This window comes from Cariama cristata, unplaced genomic scaffold (genome assembly GCF_000690535.1).
Source record: "Cariama cristata isolate BGI_N322 unplaced genomic scaffold, ASM69053v1 scaffold3210, whole genome shotgun sequence".
In the NCBI taxonomy this organism is placed as follows: Eukaryota; Metazoa; Chordata; class Aves; order Cariamiformes; family Cariamidae; genus Cariama; species Cariama cristata.
Genome location: NW_009593901.1, coordinates 3,288 through 21,586, shown reverse-complemented (window position 1 = coordinate 21,586; position 18,299 = coordinate 3,288). Strand labels below are relative to the sequence as shown.

The following is an 18,299-nucleotide window of genomic DNA, read 5'->3' as shown; positions in this document are numbered from 1 at the left end:
GGGCAACTTGGTGTAGGTGACCCTGCTTTGGCAGGGGGTTGGACTGGATGATCTCCAGAGGTCCCCTCTAACCCCTAACATCCTGTGGTTCTGTGTAACAGCAGCATCGTCGCCGGCCACAGCACAACCACCTCCTGGCAGCCGCACCGCAGTTGTTCTGGCTCCCTCATCCCTGCCCGCCCAGCTGTGAATACCGCTGGAGCTGGGAGCAGGCAGGAGGGGAAGGACCAGGGAGCTCCTCCAGGTGGCCAGGAGCTCCAAACAAGGCAGCACTGACAAAAATGGCAGGTGGGGTATCAGGCTGCGGATTAGCTCTGCAGATCCTCATGCAGTTGCTCATCTCCAGCTGATGTGGAGAAGAATATGAAATCTGTGCTCTGGGGTGGCGCTGGACAAGGTACATAATCCACGGACCAGAAGGAGCGATGGATTTGTTTAACCATGAGCCACAGCAAAAAGCTTCCAGAAGTTTGTCAGCTCCCAGGGCAGCTGGATGCTCCTTGCACTGTGGCATGGGTTAGCTTGGACGCTCACCGCTCCCTCGCACAGCGTTTTAAACGGCATGTGGAGAACAGCAGCTCTAACTTTGCACACAGCAATAGATAAAAAGCTTAATTTTAATGATTAGATGAGATTTTTCCAGTCCACTTCATCCCCTGTGAGTTCTGGTACTGCACAAGGGCTGCAGCAGCTGGAGGTGCATTTCCCACTCACAGACCCAATGGAGCTGCTCTGCAAAATCTCCATGTGGACTTTAGCAGAGGTGGCCAGGCCAGGAGCTGGAAGAAGTTCAGAGAAGTAAAGTCCTGGGGAAATTTGAGATAGGGCTGCTGCCTCCAGACAGCACAGGATGGGACGGTGTAATCTGAAGCAGCAGCTGGCACTGGTAACGTTAAACAATGCTCGCTTCAGCCTCTGGGTAGTCCAGGATCAGCCGGTGACAAAAAAGGATTTGTTTGTGCTCCAAGTACCTCGTGAAGATGAAAAAGCTATTTGACCTCAAAGAAAAAAGCTGGCAGAATCAAAATGCACACAATTTGGTGACAAATATAGATGTAAAACGGGGAGGGGAGAAAAGTCCACTCCCATGAGGCTGCAAGGTCTGCGTCCCCCTTAAGAGCATCCTCAGCTCCCGCCTGTTGTTTTATCTTGCCCGCCCCAAATCATCCCCCTTTTTCAGACCATGCTCTCCTGAATCTCTAACAAGAGCCAGCTGACAAGATGGAGTGACTCGCACAAGCTCTTGCCCTTTTTCTAAACACCAAACTGTTCCCTCCTGTCACCTCCCCTTTCCCCCTGTCACCGTGCCCCATCTCCTGGCCCCCGCTGCAGCTCGCTGTTCCCTTCTGGTCCTACGGTGATGGAAAGCACAACCAAGAAGTGCTGCCCAGCACACCTTCTCTCCCTTCCAGGAGTAAGATGGGAGCTCACCGTGTATCATGGGAAGACACGAAGGACAGAATAGCAAACACCGTTACTGTTTGAAAAAACTCATTTGCAGTGCCAATCTCCATCCTAGCTGATTTTTCAAACCCCTGCCAGGAAGAAGTTAGAATCTTCTCTCAATGTGCTCCCTGAAAAACAAGTAATTTATTACATTAACTCATATGCATATCGCTAGAGTAGGCTCACACTTGCACTCAACAGTGATCAGCCCTGAACTTAAATTAATTTAAAAATCTGACCTATACATAAGCCCCCAAAGATGTATTTTTGGCGCTCTGGATGTGGGAGAGCAAAGGTTTGGCATCACCAGGGTGCTGCTGGGCGGAGGGATGGGAGATGAGCGGTAGCGAGTGGGGACCTTTGCTGGGACAAACTGGTCAGGCTGGCTGCTTCTGCCACGATCTCCGCAGCGACAGGACCTGTCCAAGGAAAGGAGCTGGAGCCTGGATGCAGGTGGTCATCCACAGCTCCCATACACTGATTTTCATTTAACTGTTTGCACCCTTTGTGTAGTGGAGCTACAATTACCACGTCTATCCCATCACGTTCCAAATTATGACTCTCAGCTTCACGGTAGTGAAGACAATAGCATTGTCTGATGAGCGATCCAACACTCCCACGGTAGACCACAACCCCTGAATGCCAACGGTCATTGAGCAGAAAAATACAAGATTCTCCTACTCCAATCACGCAATGCCTAGAAGATGAACATGGTGTTAGGAAACCTATGCCAAAGCTCTAGAGCCTTGTAAAAGACAAACTTTAAGCAAGAAAATATGCTATTGCTGTTTTTTAAGAGTAGTATCATAGACTTCATCACAGCATCCTCAGAAACTGATCTCCACCAAGACACCAGAGACATCCACTTGGAATAAATGAAAAAGGAAAGCACCACAAAATAACATCTCTGCAAATTTTGCAGAGGGAGCTTCTAGCCAACTATGAGATGCGTTCTATTAAAAGTGGGGAAAAACACTTGGTTAGCCACATACTTGGGAAAATACATAAATAAATAAGGAAGAATATGCAAGATTTAAACACAAAATTGCAGCCTTATTGTAGTATCGTTTGACTTCCATTGATATACACTGAATTATTTCAGAGAAAGTCCAACCTATTTGCTTCTCCAGGTACCACTGGTCAGAATTTCCCAGCAATCCTCTACCGATTGTCAGTGGGTACCACATGGGGACCAAAAAAGTCACACGGCACATTAGTTTCACTGGGGTTGTTTAAAGTCAAGTATAGGTCCGAGGTTGGACCCTCGGTGCTGTAAATATTAAGTTGCTGTACTTTATACCCTACCTGCCTCCAATAGGCACAGGCTGAGAACAAAGAAAAGCAGGCCCTGTATTAACAACAACAAAAAAGTCCTGCCCTATAAAATGTAATTTATTCTCTGTACACAGCAGAAGAGGGTAAGTGATTGCGTTGTGTGTCACGATCAACACTTTCAATAAGGGAAGTGACTTCAAAAGAATATGTACTGCAGTCATCTTTGAGAGATCCAGGTAATCCTCAGTCCACCCTTAACGGACACTTTCAAGGGTTTACGTAATTTGGAGAAATGCTGCTAGGGCAACGTAAATGGCAAGAAAAGCTGAAGAACTCTGATGTGAGTAAAGCCTGCAGGGAGCACCTCAACTTAGTGCCAGTACCAATAGTTCATCTTTCATGCCGAGCCAAATAATTTATGAATTCACCATCCTTTTTATTCTCAGAGAATATTGATCCAAGCACAGGACGAGGACAAGAAATTTCACGTTCTGTTTGAGTGGAAGTGTGTAGCAGTGCAATTCAGTTTCATTGAACCAGCAAGGTGCTCGAGCAGGCAGATGAGGATCAGGGAAAGATTTCCACTTTCTTGCCTAACCTGTTAGGGTTTGTCCAGAGACGCTGAACATCTGAGGTTTCAGAAATGAAATGGGCTGTGCGGAAGCAGTGCTATTTCTTGTGGCGACGTTCCCGTCCCTGGGCAGGGCACCGCTCAGCTGTGTTGTCATCTACCAAACGAGAGCAGTCCTCCAGGTAGGTTTGTGACACGGAACGGGAACTCCGCTAAAACCAAGGGCCCAGATCCTTCCTTTAGCTCCCATCTCACTCATTGGGCAAATGCAAGCATAAAATTCACGTAGCTTTGATACCAGTCATTTTTAATTTGGAAGGGAATACATTGAAATCAGAGAGGCTGTATGTACTTAGGTAAATCAATGATTTTGGCCCTACACTTGTTTTCATGTGTTTCCCTTTTGCTTAACAGATTTCAAGGGAAAGAAGGAGTTTATGTGGGGTACAATTACCGCTTTGGTCTCGTATCTCGAGTTATTTTTCCAGCGGAAACTTCTGGGTGGGAAAACTTGACACTTTGGAAAGCATGCCAAAATTCAGTGCAAGTTTATATTTACCAAAGGAACATTTGATGTTTCATTGATGCATCACAAAGAGAAATAAGGGACACACCTGACAGGATTATCTTGTACTGAAATACTTTAAAACAAACAGCAGCACTGCCCAGCAGTAAGAAAAAGCCAAGTGACGGCACGAGCACTGAGAAGGAAATAACTGTGACCCTATGGAAAGTGTGAATATTGCTCAGAGTACAATGACACAACCCTTACTTTCACAGTATAGGAGAAACCTTTTAAAACATACCCAAAACGCTGGATCTTTTTAAAGAGTTTAAGGTATTTCCAGTGCAAAACCAAAAGCGTTTTATTACAACTTGCATACCTTACCATCATAAAATATTTTTTTAAAAAAAATCTTATGGAAAATATTTTTCCAAGTCAGCCATGCATAAGTTTTAGCATGACGATTTTAAATTTCTTTAGAGACATTTTTGCTTGCACTCCATCTTATTATAACCTGCCATTCTGACACAAGTACAACGCTGACGGGACCCCCAGCCACAGCCAGGGGTTTTCTGTCCCCAAACTGCCATACAGGCGCTAGATTTGCGCTTATCAGAGATGTGAATGCTTCTCCCTGTTTTTCAGTCATCAACACAAGTTTTCTATCTATGCCAACCTCAACTTTCACGGCAAATCATAATGAAAAACACCTTTAGGCAAAGCAATAGAGAGCAATATAAAAGCTCATTATAAGCTCAATTCATAAAATTACAGGCTGTAGTGTGCAGTATGCACAAGGAAAACTGAAAACCAAGTTCAAGCATACCAAACGAGATTATAAACTAGCTGTTGTTTTTCTGTCTGGGAAAAGCAATTCTTTAATGAGCTTGGAAACGCAGCTAAATATTTTCTTTCATAAATTCAAGAAAAAGCCATACCACTTTTGAGACTTCTGCTGGGCAGCTCCCTCTCCTCTCTCTTTTCCTCTTTTAAATTTTAAATACTGCGTAGGAACCATTTGCTCTGTGAGGTTCCCATAGTTAGGACCAAACTCTTCTCAGAGGAATTTTGGCACCTTATTAATTAGTTGGTTATGAGAAGGAGCTGCACTCTTTCAGTCACTCCTATTTTGCCATCAGTAAAGTGTGATCCCATAATAAATTTCCATCAAGCAAACTATTTCTGGTAATTCCCCCTAATTAACACCAGACTGCTAATAATAAATTAGGCCCTATGTGTTTCTGATATAACCAAGATCTTGTCTGAGCACAAGATATTAACCAATGTCCCCGAGAAAGTAAAACTCAAACCTAAATTAAGCCTTTGCTGGTAAAAGGATTTATATGCAATTTTGTGAGAAACCCTTTGAAGATCTCATACAGGGCATTTTGACCAGCAAACATTTTGAGCGACAGAGAGATTTGTTCTGTGCTGAGCAGTGAAAGTGGATTTATTGTGAAAACACACCGTTGAGTTTTAAGCCTATAAATCTTACACTGGATTACAGTGTCTTAATGAATGAATGACAGATCTCTTTTTTTTCTGGTGGTGCATTTTAATGTTACATGACGTTGTGATTGATAGAAACCAAACCTTTGCCATTAAAACGTCAAACGCAGACTTGATGCCTTTAAAAGTTTGGCTTCTGGAGTTTAATATACTGTTTGCAAATAGACTTGCATTTGTCTCCTTCATAGCCTAAACACTGAAGGGGAGGCAAGTTTGCTGTAAAGTTGCCTCTCAATTTTATAGAGCTGTGTGCAGTGTTTTCCTTTGCTTGTGTAAACAAAGGTAGCAAACAACAGTGCATTTGCCGAGTTAAGAGATCCTCAGCTGAGGAGAGTCTTACCAGGCTGGTATTATCACGAAGTAACTGGCCACGTTATAGCAGAGGGTTAAGTATCCCGCGGTGAAAGCGGAGACTGGTGCGTGCGAAGGCTAAGTACAGCATCGGAGAATGCTTGCCAGAGCAAGCAGTATTTTCCTTGAACAGTCTCAACTCAGGAAAAATATTAAACATTTCTAAACAAGCATCGCAAAGTATTCTAGCTGGGCGGTAGAATGAAGTAAAGGTAGCAAATAAATAGTAATTGGCCAATATTGAGTTTTACATTGTTACATATTCTACAGTGTTCAATACCGTATTTCCAACTGTCATTCCATCTTGAGAAAAGATGGAGAATCAGAGACTCACCAAGGTTGGAAGGGACCTTCACAGATGAAAGGACCTTGTCTAGTCCAGGGGCCGTGTCCAGTCGGGTTTTGAGTATCTCCAAGGACAGAGGCTCCACAACCTCTCTGGGCATCCTGTGCCAGCGCTTGACCATCCTCACAGTTGTCCTGTCACGATGTTCCACTGAGCAGAGTCTGGCTCCATCTTCTTCACTCCCCCCTCCAGGTGTTTGTACACATGGACAGGATCCCCCCAAGCCCTCTCTTCTCCAGGCCGAACACTGCCAGCTCTCTCAGCCTCTCCTTGTATGACAAATGCTCCAAGCCCTTAATCATCGCCCTAGCTCTTCACTCCAGTATGTCCATGTCTCTCTTGTACTGGCGAGACCAGCGCTGGACCCAGCACTCCCCCTGTGTCTAACCAAGACTGAGCAGAGAAGAAGGATCACCTCCCTCAACCTGCTGGCAATGCTCCACCTAATGGACCCCAGGAGCTGGTGGTCTTGTTCGTCACAAAGGGGACATCACTGACTTGTAGTCAACTTGGTGTCCACCAGGATCCCCAGGTCCTTTGCTGTAAAGCAAACCTCCATTCTACCCCCAAAAAAAGAAGAACAAGCAACTCAAATGATATCTATTCATGTGTACAATCATGACTTTCTTTTACTGATTCAGAAAAACAAAACATCCAACAACCACAAAACAACTGGGGACAGAGAGAGAGTTTGGGGGTTTGTGTTGGGTTGTTTGTTTTGTTTTATAATTATAATTCAATTTGCAAATGTGAACAGCCAAAATTTGATGCCAAAGACTATTAAACACAAGTAAGCAAATTACCAGGACTTAACAGCTGCTTGTTCAGGATAAATCCATGGAAAAAAAAAAAAAAGGAATTCAAACAAGTAATCTGTGAATTGAAGTAGTTCCCCTTTTTACTTCTTGTTTGCAAAGCCACTCATATGATTAGATGATGTGAGTAGCTCCAGGAAGAAACAGGTACACAACTGAACAGACCAACAAACACTGAACCACCACTCAACCTTTTCTTTTAAGTTTATTGCATTGTTATATTAAGCATTTATATTTACACATAATTCTGAATTATTTAGTTACAATATACCAAAACCGTCATCATGATTCAATTATTCACTTATAAAGACCTTCTACCTTCTAACAGAGTTAAATCCGATTCTTGTACAGGCAGTTTTGGAAGAAAAATAATTACTGACTGAAAATGCATGCAAAAAACTACAGTAGTTCGGTTACCAACGTGTCTCTCCTGACTTTCTAACATTCCTCAAAACATGAATGCTATACATTTGTTGTACAAAAAATAGTTGGGAGTCTCACGAAATCCCCAGGTGATGACGGAACGGTGTTGATTTTTGCTACGTCAAGTCTGCAGTCAAATATACGTATACATATGTGCATATATGTGTATGTGTCTCAACGTACAGGCATATGTGTGCATGTACAGAGAAGTATATATAAACACATACACACAGCCCCCAAAAGATTCTAGAGGTAAATATGCAGGCTTGCAAATAAAACAAAATACAAAGATAACCAGTATGAAATAGTCCTAAACAAAAAAAGGTAATAAATATTCAGTGAGATATATGGCATTATTATAAAGTGCACTACTAAAATCTCACTTATTAAAATAACGATAAAAATTATGTTCCTTTTAGTTGATTTATATAATTTGGTAGAGCCATTAAATATCCATTATGTATCAGTGACTCTATGCTTCCTTTTAAATTTTAAACAAATAGATAAAAGCAGACATTAAAAGGCAAAGCAGCTAAATGAAGCAGTACTATCGGAGCATTTCAGGCTTGTCCTCAAATTCATTAACGACTACAAAATTTCAAACCCTATAGCATATGGATTAAGAAATGTAATTCCAATTAAAATTATGAAACTAAACAAAATTCAATTTGATTTTAAGGACAATGGCAAACGGAAAAGTTTCTATCCTACGTTAAAAGAGGAAGGTTTGAATTGCAGAAATTACTGAACGCCTTATCCTGTGCACTCCCATCCTCTTTCCTCACGCATGTGCAATATAGCTCCACTGAAACCCAGGCTCTAGGCTTCACTTCTCCACCTTCCACCTCATGTCAAAAGCAACCTGGCTCATGTATTACCGTTTTTTGTCCAGTCTGCTTCCACCCTGCTGATTTTCAGCCAACCTCACAAAAGGGTACACCTACGAGACTGTAAACATTTTATACAGCTTTATGCCATTTCTTCCGTACCACCAGAAGTTAAAAAAAGAAACGTGGTAGTATTGAAGAAAAAGAACTTCAGAAATTAAGTGAAACAGCCCCACAGTGTGAACCTGTCTCACCGAATTCATAAGAAAGCCAAATATCTCTTCATATTTCAGTACAGCAATTTTTGTTTCCTTTCCCCCTCTTTTGTTGACATTCCTTGTTACAATTGCTTTACTTAACCATAGCAAGTTTTTGAGATTTTCCCCATGGTTTTATGGATAAACCTGTCCTTTATATCAGTTTAAAAAAAAAAAAAAAAAATCACAACAAACCACAACAACAAAACCAGTAAATGGTTACTTTTAATGTCTACTGGATGTCTACTCTGACATCCTAGCTGAATTAAATAGTATGTAAATTCGGTTTCCTTCAGGTTTCCTGAGAGGGCCCCTTCTCTGTTGTGCAACCGCTGGAGCGAAATTCACCCTCTGCCGAGGGTCACCACCTCTTCCCTATCTGCCTACAATTGCTCCACACCACTTAAGCCCTAGTTTGAAGTTAAGTGGGACTTAGCTGGTGCACAGGTCTTGCGCTGACTCTCTGTATGGAGGCGAAATTCGTATCGAGCCACAGAATTGGCTCCGTCTCCTGGCTCGCAGTAGATGCACAACGACAGCATTGTCTCTCTGCTCCCTTGCGAGAACGGAGAGATACTGAGCTGCCTAACTCAATATTATATTATTCAACAACATATTCCCTACATCTGGAGGAAAAGAGAGGGGAAAAAAAAAAACTAAACTAATAAAAATCGTAACAGTTGAGCAAGAAAGTAAGTTTTCAGTACCCTATCTGGCACACCACCAATATACATATTCATGAGCTACGTGGTAAAGAATGTACTGAGAGAAAAACAATGTCCTCAGTTGCACTTCAGCAGTTTCCCCTCATTCAACACCAGTCTCACATTCTGGATATAAAACACTGTCACCTGCAGATTCAGTGCAAATTCCCCTTTCCAAGGCACTTAAAACTATCTAAAAACTGAACTGTGAACGTAAGTGTAACTCCCTGCTCCCTCATTTTTAAGATCTGATCTGACATTTCCACCCTGTCAAACACACCTTCACTAGCAGGTTTTTTTGGCTAGTGTGCTGGTAGTACATGAGTTAAGGAAGATTATCCCATTTAATGTTTTCTTCGAAGTGGCATCTTCTAAACTACTCTTGTTCACCAGCACCGCCACTTAACTGCTTTGTAAAAATCTCTGTCCTTTGCAGAGCCATCAGAGATTTAACTGCAAAGGCACAGGTACATGTAATTGTGCAGGAGGCCTCACGTATACAAGTATCAGATAAAAATATCAGTTGTTGAACGATATAGTCCATGTAATCTTATCTTTGCTTTGAGTTCCTTTCAATGGAGTTTAGCTGAAATATTTGTAGACCCACTTTAAAAAAATATCAGCGCAACAAAGCGATCTGGATCGCTGAAGCCAATCTCCTTTTACTTGCTGAGCAGCAGCAAAACCAAGACTTCTAATACCAGGTATTTTTATAGACGTTTCACTTCTCACACTGAAGCAGATATAAATGTGGTCGTAAAATCATGAATCCAATAAAGTAACGTGCCAAGTGCAGAGGTAAAGGCACTCTAATCGTTTGGCTTGGGTGCAATTCCCAATTCCTATTTTTGTATGAAGCAAAACTCCAACTGAAAACACTCTAAAAATTAGTGTACAGCCCCCTCGGCAAGTTTAGACATTTCTCTTCCATTCTAGAAAATCATATATAAACAATTTTGACCAATTATTGAATACGGACATTTTAACCTTTCTTTCTGCTCAGTACATTTGTTACACAAGGTCAGCTCCAAGCATCAGATGTTGATAGAGTGAGCGTGCTTCTTACACAGTGGCTTGTCCTTCTTGGAGAAGAAAGTCTGACCCTCCAGACTGTCACTACATACCTGAAACGGGATAAAAAAAAGAAAAGATCACCCAGTTCAGATGGATGAATTACACCATACTTTATTGAGAGTAACAAGTCATGGCATTGTTCTATGCACAAATATATTCCAAGAATAAGAATTATTACCTTTTTCTTAGGGATACTCTTTTCGATGTAGTACTAATGGTATATGTAATACCTTCCTTTCATTAAGTCTACAGGTTCTTAACTGGGGGCAGAGTTAGGTTCAGCATTTTGAAAAAAAAAAAATCCAATCATTAGGATTGGGGCTTTTTTTTTTTTTTTCCCCAGTTATACAATATTAGCAGGTGATACTCTGGCTACAGTGTCTTTACGTCAAAAGCACTCTTGCTACTTTAGAAATGCAGCCCATTCCTATATGGCCTTCAGCGCTTGCTCTGAGGAAGCAAACGTCCATCAAGGGTTAAACGCTAGGACACACGGCTGCAATCCAGGCCAACTCCTCTGGACCGGTGCCAAAGGCTCACAATAGCAACACACCTTCCAAATAACTGGGAAAGTGCTTTTTGTTTGGGCTCAGAGGATTGAAAGAGGTTATAGCTGTTGACTCCCGTATCGGTCAGGTTAGCACAAGCACTGCTGCCATGGGTTTGTTTAAAATGTAGACCAGCTTTACTTACCGAGCATACAAAGCAAGTGTCATGCCAAGTGTGGCCCAGAGCTTCAAGAAACCTGTCTCCAGCTTCAATGGGGAATTCACAGCCGTGGCACATAGTACCGAAGAGGGCATAGTAATCTGCAAACACACACAAACAGATTTGAAAACTGAAGCACATGCAGAAAAGCGAGACTGACCCTTTGAAACCTTTGTGCTTTTCTCTCAACGGCAGTGGGTTTGCACTTGGCGAGTTTTATAATACTGGGTACACTGAATAGAGAGGTCCTAGATCAAAAGGCCAGGATGCCCTCCTTTCCTCGCTAATTCTGTTCTCATCCCCTTCCTCATCCTTTCAAGTGAGCAACACTTCCATCTTCCCGGTGTTTCATTTCCTTGAGATCAATACTGTGCTCGGGGCAGGGGGAAATGCACTCCCTGCAAAGCAGCCGCGTGGGCTCTACGTGCTCCTTACGTTGCCTCCGGCTCTGCCGTGAGAGCATACCCCGGCTCTTCCCACGACAGACCCCCTCAGCCCCTAACAAACTCCTGCCTACATTCTGGCACGGTATTTGCCCCAGACTGCACTACACAAAATCATGCAATTATTCAGCTTCTATCCTAAACAGAGTCTAGCAATTTGGATCAAGTCAGAATAGTTTTCTAGGCAGTGGAGTTTATTACGTGGCTTTTAAAAAAAACCCAAACCACCCCACCACAAACACAAAAAAAACCCCAAACCAAACCAGAGGGTTTAGGCAATATATTTATTGCATTTAACAAAAAGTATCAGTAGGGTTCCAGGGTGGTTGTTAGTGACCGGAATCACCGAAGGGTACTCGCCCCGCTCATTTTTAGGCACGGGACTGAGGCGGTGCCTCCGGAGGCTCCCCTGGAGTCAGCAGAGAGAAGCTCCTCCAGCAGTCTCAGAGAGCAGGGACCAAAACGAAGGGCACTGAACCATTCCTGTTCCCCATGGACTGCAGAGCTTGAAAAAGAGAGAGCAGGGCAGACTAGCAGGATGAAATGTATGTATGAAGTTGGGTGGGAGGCGCTGACACCCATCTGCGCGGCCATGGTCTCGGTGTGCGACACCGTGCATAGAACCATCTCAGGGGCTACAGTCACCACAGCCCTTCACTGCCCACCTGTGCAGACCTAAATTTCACCCAAGTTGTCTGGTCTTTCCCACTTATCACAACTCTCAAACATCCCACTCTAAGAAGAAAATGTTGTCTTTTTTTTTTCCTGCACCGAAGACAACAGCAGTAGTGCTATAAGAGGAGAGAATTTGGGATCAGCACGCTACCATTGCAAATACATCATGTCATGCAGCATTACAGCTTCATAAGATCAACTACAGACAGAGTGAGAACCACAATGAAGCTTTGGACTCCGTCCTTAATAGTAACAGTCTGCCTCTGACAGGGAAATCAGATGCCAGGGGTTGTTTTCAAGGAGACTTACAAGGAGAGGCAAATGGGGTACAAGGAGATTTTGTTTCCCCGCTAGATTATACAGATCTGCTGAAGCTCTAGTGCTTGCCGTGGCAGAGCCAACAGAGGCTTATCACATGGGTCAAGCACGAGAGAAAAGTCCTGTTTTGGTTTAGTAAGACAGTGTTTCGTATGACAACCTCAAAAGCATCATCACAGGAGGCATCTCAGCAGGGACAGGGAACACAAGTGCTCTGGAAAAGCAAAGCCCTTGATGGCTGCCAGTGGCAAGACACAGCTTCACCCATCACCTTCATTATTCCATGCTACTGGGATGAATTTGCAAGTGTTTAAGCAGAAGACAGACAATAAAAATGTCAAATTGGGAGAACACATCTGTGCAAAAACCCTGAAGGACACAGTCTCATGACCATACTGTTTCAGCTCTTTGCATTTATGTTCATACAGGATCTTTTACTGATATTTTCTGGTGCCAGTAGTTAAAGCCTTTTGTAAGTTGGCCTGTGGTTTGTGTTGATAACTTTATTGGCTTTTCTTCTGAAGAAAGGGCAATAGATAAGGCAGAATGAAGGGCATCAGCTTTCTTTTTCTTTTGCATGCTTGAATTGTGATACCACAGAAGCCTTCCAAGGCAGACTTCTCATACAGTCACAATGCTTCCTGCACACAGCATTTTTAAAACTAGGTTACTAACTTTGCACTTAAAAAAAAAGTTCAAAGTCGTAGATATCTGCCCTTCTAATTTAATTTTAGCATCGACAGCCAAAACCGGAATGTTTTGCAGATTAAACCCCCTTAATACTAATAGCTGATGCTGTTATAATTTCAAATACAGATTTAAAATTAGAACCCTCCTTTGCACTAGGAAGAAGGAAAGTTGGCAATGACATCTACTCCTTATTTCTTTAAAATTAGTCAGAGAGTCTTAACTCCAGCTGGACTGAAAGTCTTTGAAGAATGAATATATCTCAAATTAACATCTAGTTAGAGAGCCAGAGCCATTACAACCTATCACTGCCAATAACACCTCACGGAATGCGTCTGCATTAACTTGTGCTAGCAACTTTCTATCTGAGAAATAAACTTTGTGAGAAGTGAGCATTCTCGACATTTTATCTCAGTGTTTCCTGCTCACAGTATAGAAAAGTGTGCATTTGTGCACAGGAGTCGTAACAGTAGCGCAAATCAATGCGCCGCACAACGTATGGGTCATTTGGTGGCAGGAACAAGAATTCAATATTAGCAGAACAAACCCGGTCACAGGCTTTCCACCCAAAGGGGAGTTATCGATTCCTCCAGTACTATTTTTGAATCATCAAACGGTTCCAAGATTAGGGGGTTCAGATTGCTTCAGGATGAAATTTCACCGTGCTGTCACACGGGAGGATGCTGCTCGTATCTCTGTTTCCTCTGCCGCTCCACAAATTCAATAGGAGCAACACGTTACCCTACTTGTGTCACTGAGTTAGCAATAACCTACCGCGTCCTTCTGTATCTGCCAACGCCGCATTAAAGCCACTCCGACAGAGAAATTTTGGATAAATTTTGCCTGCTTTCCTCATCCTTTCAGTACCTAGCACTCTCCATGACCCCCGCTGCAAATAACTGTGGGATCAACCCAGAAGGAAATCTTAGCTCCAAAGAGGCCACTACGATTCATGCTAAATCTCTTCCTGGTCAAGCCACTTCCACCTCTAGTTAAACTACAATGCTCCCTACAGTAGAAGAAAAAACAGAGAAAAGTTCCAACTGATGGTTCTAACACAGACATAAACAGCATGCAGTGTGAAAATAGACAATTTTGATACATTTTTGTTTCTTTTCCATTTTGTGGGAATTGTTTTACAAGTACTATCTGTTTCTTTCCTAGCCCAGAAAGGTACATGGAAAGTTTTAAGCAAACTAGGAAACCTACATAAAAAAACCCTGTTCATATTAATAAAAAAGATACAATTAGCTGAAAGTGCTAAAAACCAAACCAGAATCCCTCTGAACTTCTAAGTCGCATCTTTCATGTCATATTGCTCATCAGGTCTTCAAGTACTATAATTGTATCACTGTATTTTTTCCCTGACAGCCTGGTGTTTTATCCCAAGCTTCTGTCCAACAGATGTTATCCCTGATCCTGCAAAAAACTTCCTGGGCAGACTGCTTACACTTCGAAGTCCCTCCCAGGTGTGAATAAGGCTATTCAGAGTAAAACACATTACTCCACTGGCGTTTGCTTGTTTAGTAAATAAGCAGATCTACATAAACTCCAGATTATTTTAAAGCCAATCAGAAAGTCACCTTAAAATTAACACTTTGCTGTACCTACAGCTGAGGGCTTAACAGGAACAAGAAGTAAAACCAGTGACAAGAATCTGAAGCTGATGAAGAAATTCTCACCAACTTCTCCTGCTGCAGACTCAAAGTGTCTACAGCATTTGGTGCTGCTTTGAATTGACATACCAAAGAGACATGAATTTGCTGGGACACTTCTTCTGAAGTGAAGCTCGAAAAAAAGGAATTATTATTTTTTTTCCAACCTTATGGAGCTCTGCTTCCCCATAGAGCCGCAGTAAACTTTGGTCGTGTTGCTTCTTACCCGTCTCACAGTAGGGATCGCCATCTTCTAAGTGGAAGACGTTATTGCGGATGGGGTTATGACAGGCCACACACACGAAGCAGGAAACATGCCAAGTTTGTTTCAAAGCATTTATTACTTCCTGTGGGGATTAGAAAACGTGTTATTAACATATTATTTCGACGTGATGACTAGATTGTGGTGACCATGCCTCCACACTTGATTCGTTTCAAGAGCACTTCGTTTCCTACTGCTACTTTGAAAATGGCTTGTGCACGCAATTTCTGCTGATGCTAAACCTAATGAGGTGCTTTATTTATGGTACACCTCCTTATTTGTCATAAGCAACCTTCCATTGTTTTGCAAGGTTCAACGTAGAGTTGGACAGATTTAACAACTCATTTGTCCACCTTTTCCATTTTAATTAGGATCTCACCCACAACAGTGCTCTGAAAGAAGAAAAGCAGTATCTCCGATGTCTCCTCACGTCTGTGAATAGTTAATCAGAAGACATCACGTAGAAAATTATGACTGCTCTGTGTTGTTTTGGAAGGTGGTATAGTGCCAAATATGACTTGAGAATTGCGCTGCCAGAGCCCTGCGTGACCCCAGTTACACAAGAGTCTAGACACTGCAGTAAAGCAGCGGACGATCAGCTGGCAGGCTCAAATTAGCAATATTAGTGCCGAGTAGGATAATGCGTCTTTCTATCTACGTTACCACTGGGAATATTTCAGTATTTCACATCTAGCCAACCAGCGTGTTCCTCAGTGCTCAGCTCAGCTAAGGAGGATTATTTATTTTTCTCCCTCGCCTCCCAATTCTGTAAAAAGCTGCCAATTAAAAGCATTTTGCTCAACAAAATCTAGTAATCATAACAACCACAGAACAGTTTCATGAAAACGGGAGCTGAACTTGGAAGAGCCAAGGAGACCACAGCACCTTTTCTCAAAGAGACTGAACAGGCTCAACGTGAGTAGAGCCAAAACCATATTCTGTACGTGATGGGAGCTGAAAAGGTATGTCAGAGTATGTCTGGAAGAATGTAAACTGGGTCAGATAAAAGGGAATTTCATTACAGAGAAGCACTGAACAGTGTGGTTATTGTTCCCACTGAAAAACATGCCACTTGCTCGTCACTTACCCCAAGGATCTTCCTCTGGCACTTTGAACACTCAGGGGCAAAGAACTTCTCATAGCAGACCTCGCAATACAGTGCCCCTTTCTCTTCCACGAAGCCAATGTATGCCATGGAGGTTTTGCAATGAGCGCAGTTAAACTCCTCTGGATGCCACGACTTCCCCAAAGCCACCAAGAAGGGTCCTCTGATTAGGAAGAAGAGATTTTGTCAGCAAATGCCCCTGGGTTGGCTCCTGCAAAATTTGTCCTTCCCTCCCCCCCTTTCTTTTCCTTTTCCTTCAGAAGCTACTTAAAATAGGACCATTTTATCCAAATACAGAGCCTCCTCTATTATTTGCAAACAGAAAATAATGATGCTTTTAATAGCATTTGTCTGGCTGATGGAACAAGGTTAATAGACAAGATAAACCTCTCCATTTCTAAGTCAACAAAAAATTCTCAGTTTGTAACGCATAAATCCCAGGCATATACCACTGTATCTGTATTCCTTTGAAAAAATATTCAGCATGTTAATTTATTTAATGACCATATTTACTTTAATGAGGTGCCTCCAAGGTCCCACCAACACTCAATCTTCCAGAATTTAGGTTTCAGGTGAACTTTGTGGTTCAAGTTCATCTCCCTCACCAGATTTCCCATTTTTGCAAGATCAATAAAGATACCATTCTTTCAGTAACACAATCACTTTTCTCTGGTCTAATACTTCACTGCAAAAAAAGTGTAAGGTACTAATATCACCACCTTGTCGCTACACATTTTTTTGGAAATTGAGTAAGGAACAAGAACATTTTTATGTAAGATAAGATTTTCATATGAACAATGCAACAGCAATAGAGAGGGGAAAAAAACCTTAAAATTTGCTTCCAGGGTTATACTGACTCTAAGATGGGAATATAAGCAGGCAGAGGGCAACTTCATTGAGAGCAGGGGGTAATTATTTTTGTTTTGTCTCCTACATTTTCTCTGGACACGCCACGTATTTTCAACAGGATGAGAAGTCAAAGATAAGGGACTCAAACAGATTTAGGACAACTCACACACCGTCTGAGATGACGAATATATTTGATCTGAAACAGTTTCTTCTATTCACCACTGATGATCAGAGGGAAAGGAGTGAAAAAAGGCTCCCGGAGAGCAGCTTGTAGCCCTTTAAAAGGAGGGAGCCGGGGTCGGGCGCAGCTCTCTGGCCCCCGCTCCCAGCGGATGCCTGAGCAGTGCAAACACCGACCTAACCCGATACCCTTCTGCCGCCCTACAAGCACCTTTTTACATCAATGCCCTTTCAGTTATGTACTGATCAAACAATACAAGCCCTTATGTACAACAAAGTGCTCTCAGGGCGCCGTGTCAGCACAGGCTAATTTAACAGATTCATTAACACGGGGCTGACACCAAAGAGGCTCTCCCGGCTCCAGGTAGGATTGAGTTTCTGGCCATCTGCACCAAAACGATAGGCTCGGTTAGCTCGGCAATGGAAAGCAAGTACGCTAGCGGCAGGAGGGGAAGGAATTTTTACAACATCTGCTGCATTTAGCTCTCCAGAGTTTACAGCTCTGACGTGTTGAGGTTAGCCATCGAGGACAGCGCGCAGGAACCCAAACGGATGGGGAACAGCCTGCGAGCGCATCTACGGAGTTTCTTTCCCAAAGTCCCCAGACAGCTGTGGCCGTGCCCTGCACAACATCTCCGAGGTGTTCCATTAGCGGGCTCGCTCCCTGCACACACGTGTCCAGAAGAACACTTTCTAAATACAATTTTACTTTTAATCAGGCCATAGTTTAAACATGTCAAGCTGACGCTGCAGCTTAATGATACCAGACACTTAAAAGCTACACCAAAGCACGTGGAAGAAAAAAAAAAAATAAATAAAAACAAACACCTGCCACATTAAATACACTAAAACACGATATTCAGAACTTGGAGGTGTTCCTAGTCTTTGCATATTTTTTGTGATCGAAACAATAGCTTCCAGCAATGAAAGGTATTTATTCGCTGTATTCGTTTGTGAAGGAGTTTAAAGCTCCGATTTGAGCAAGGGGGCTGCATGCCCACGCTCACGCAGCCTGACGGGAAGTAGCTAGGGCATGAAATGCTAGGAAGATGGCTGCAGATGGCTTCATCCTTCCTTCCCCATTTAAAAACAAAAAAACAATTAAAAAATACCACATGCCTCTCAATTAGAACATATTTTCAAAGGTGGTGCTAAAAACTCATGTTCCTTCCATCGAAAGATACGGGATGATCCAACTGGCAACAGTTAGCTATGAACGTGCTTCTATCCCAGGCTACTTTGACATGCTAAGCTTTTCTGAACAAATTTCTGGCATCACCATCTAGACCATGTAAACCAAGCTCACAGATGGAG

The 18,299-nt window shown here is 42.6% G+C and overlaps 1 protein-coding gene across 1 annotated transcript; it reads right to left on the bottom strand.

Moving 5' to 3' along the window:
- Nucleotides 1–9,939: 9,939 nt before the first annotated feature.
- Nucleotides 9,940–16,121, bottom strand: LOC104158280 (PDZ and LIM domain protein 5-like; the record flags this gene model as incomplete). Its single annotated transcript, XM_009695889.1, has 4 exons — nucleotides 9,940–10,153; nucleotides 10,797–10,912; nucleotides 14,816–14,936; nucleotides 15,939–16,121. Coding segments are annotated over 4 exons (510 nt in total), but the record flags the coding sequence as incomplete, so codon positions are not given.
- Between the last annotated feature and the right edge of the window lie 2,178 nt (nucleotides 16,122–18,299).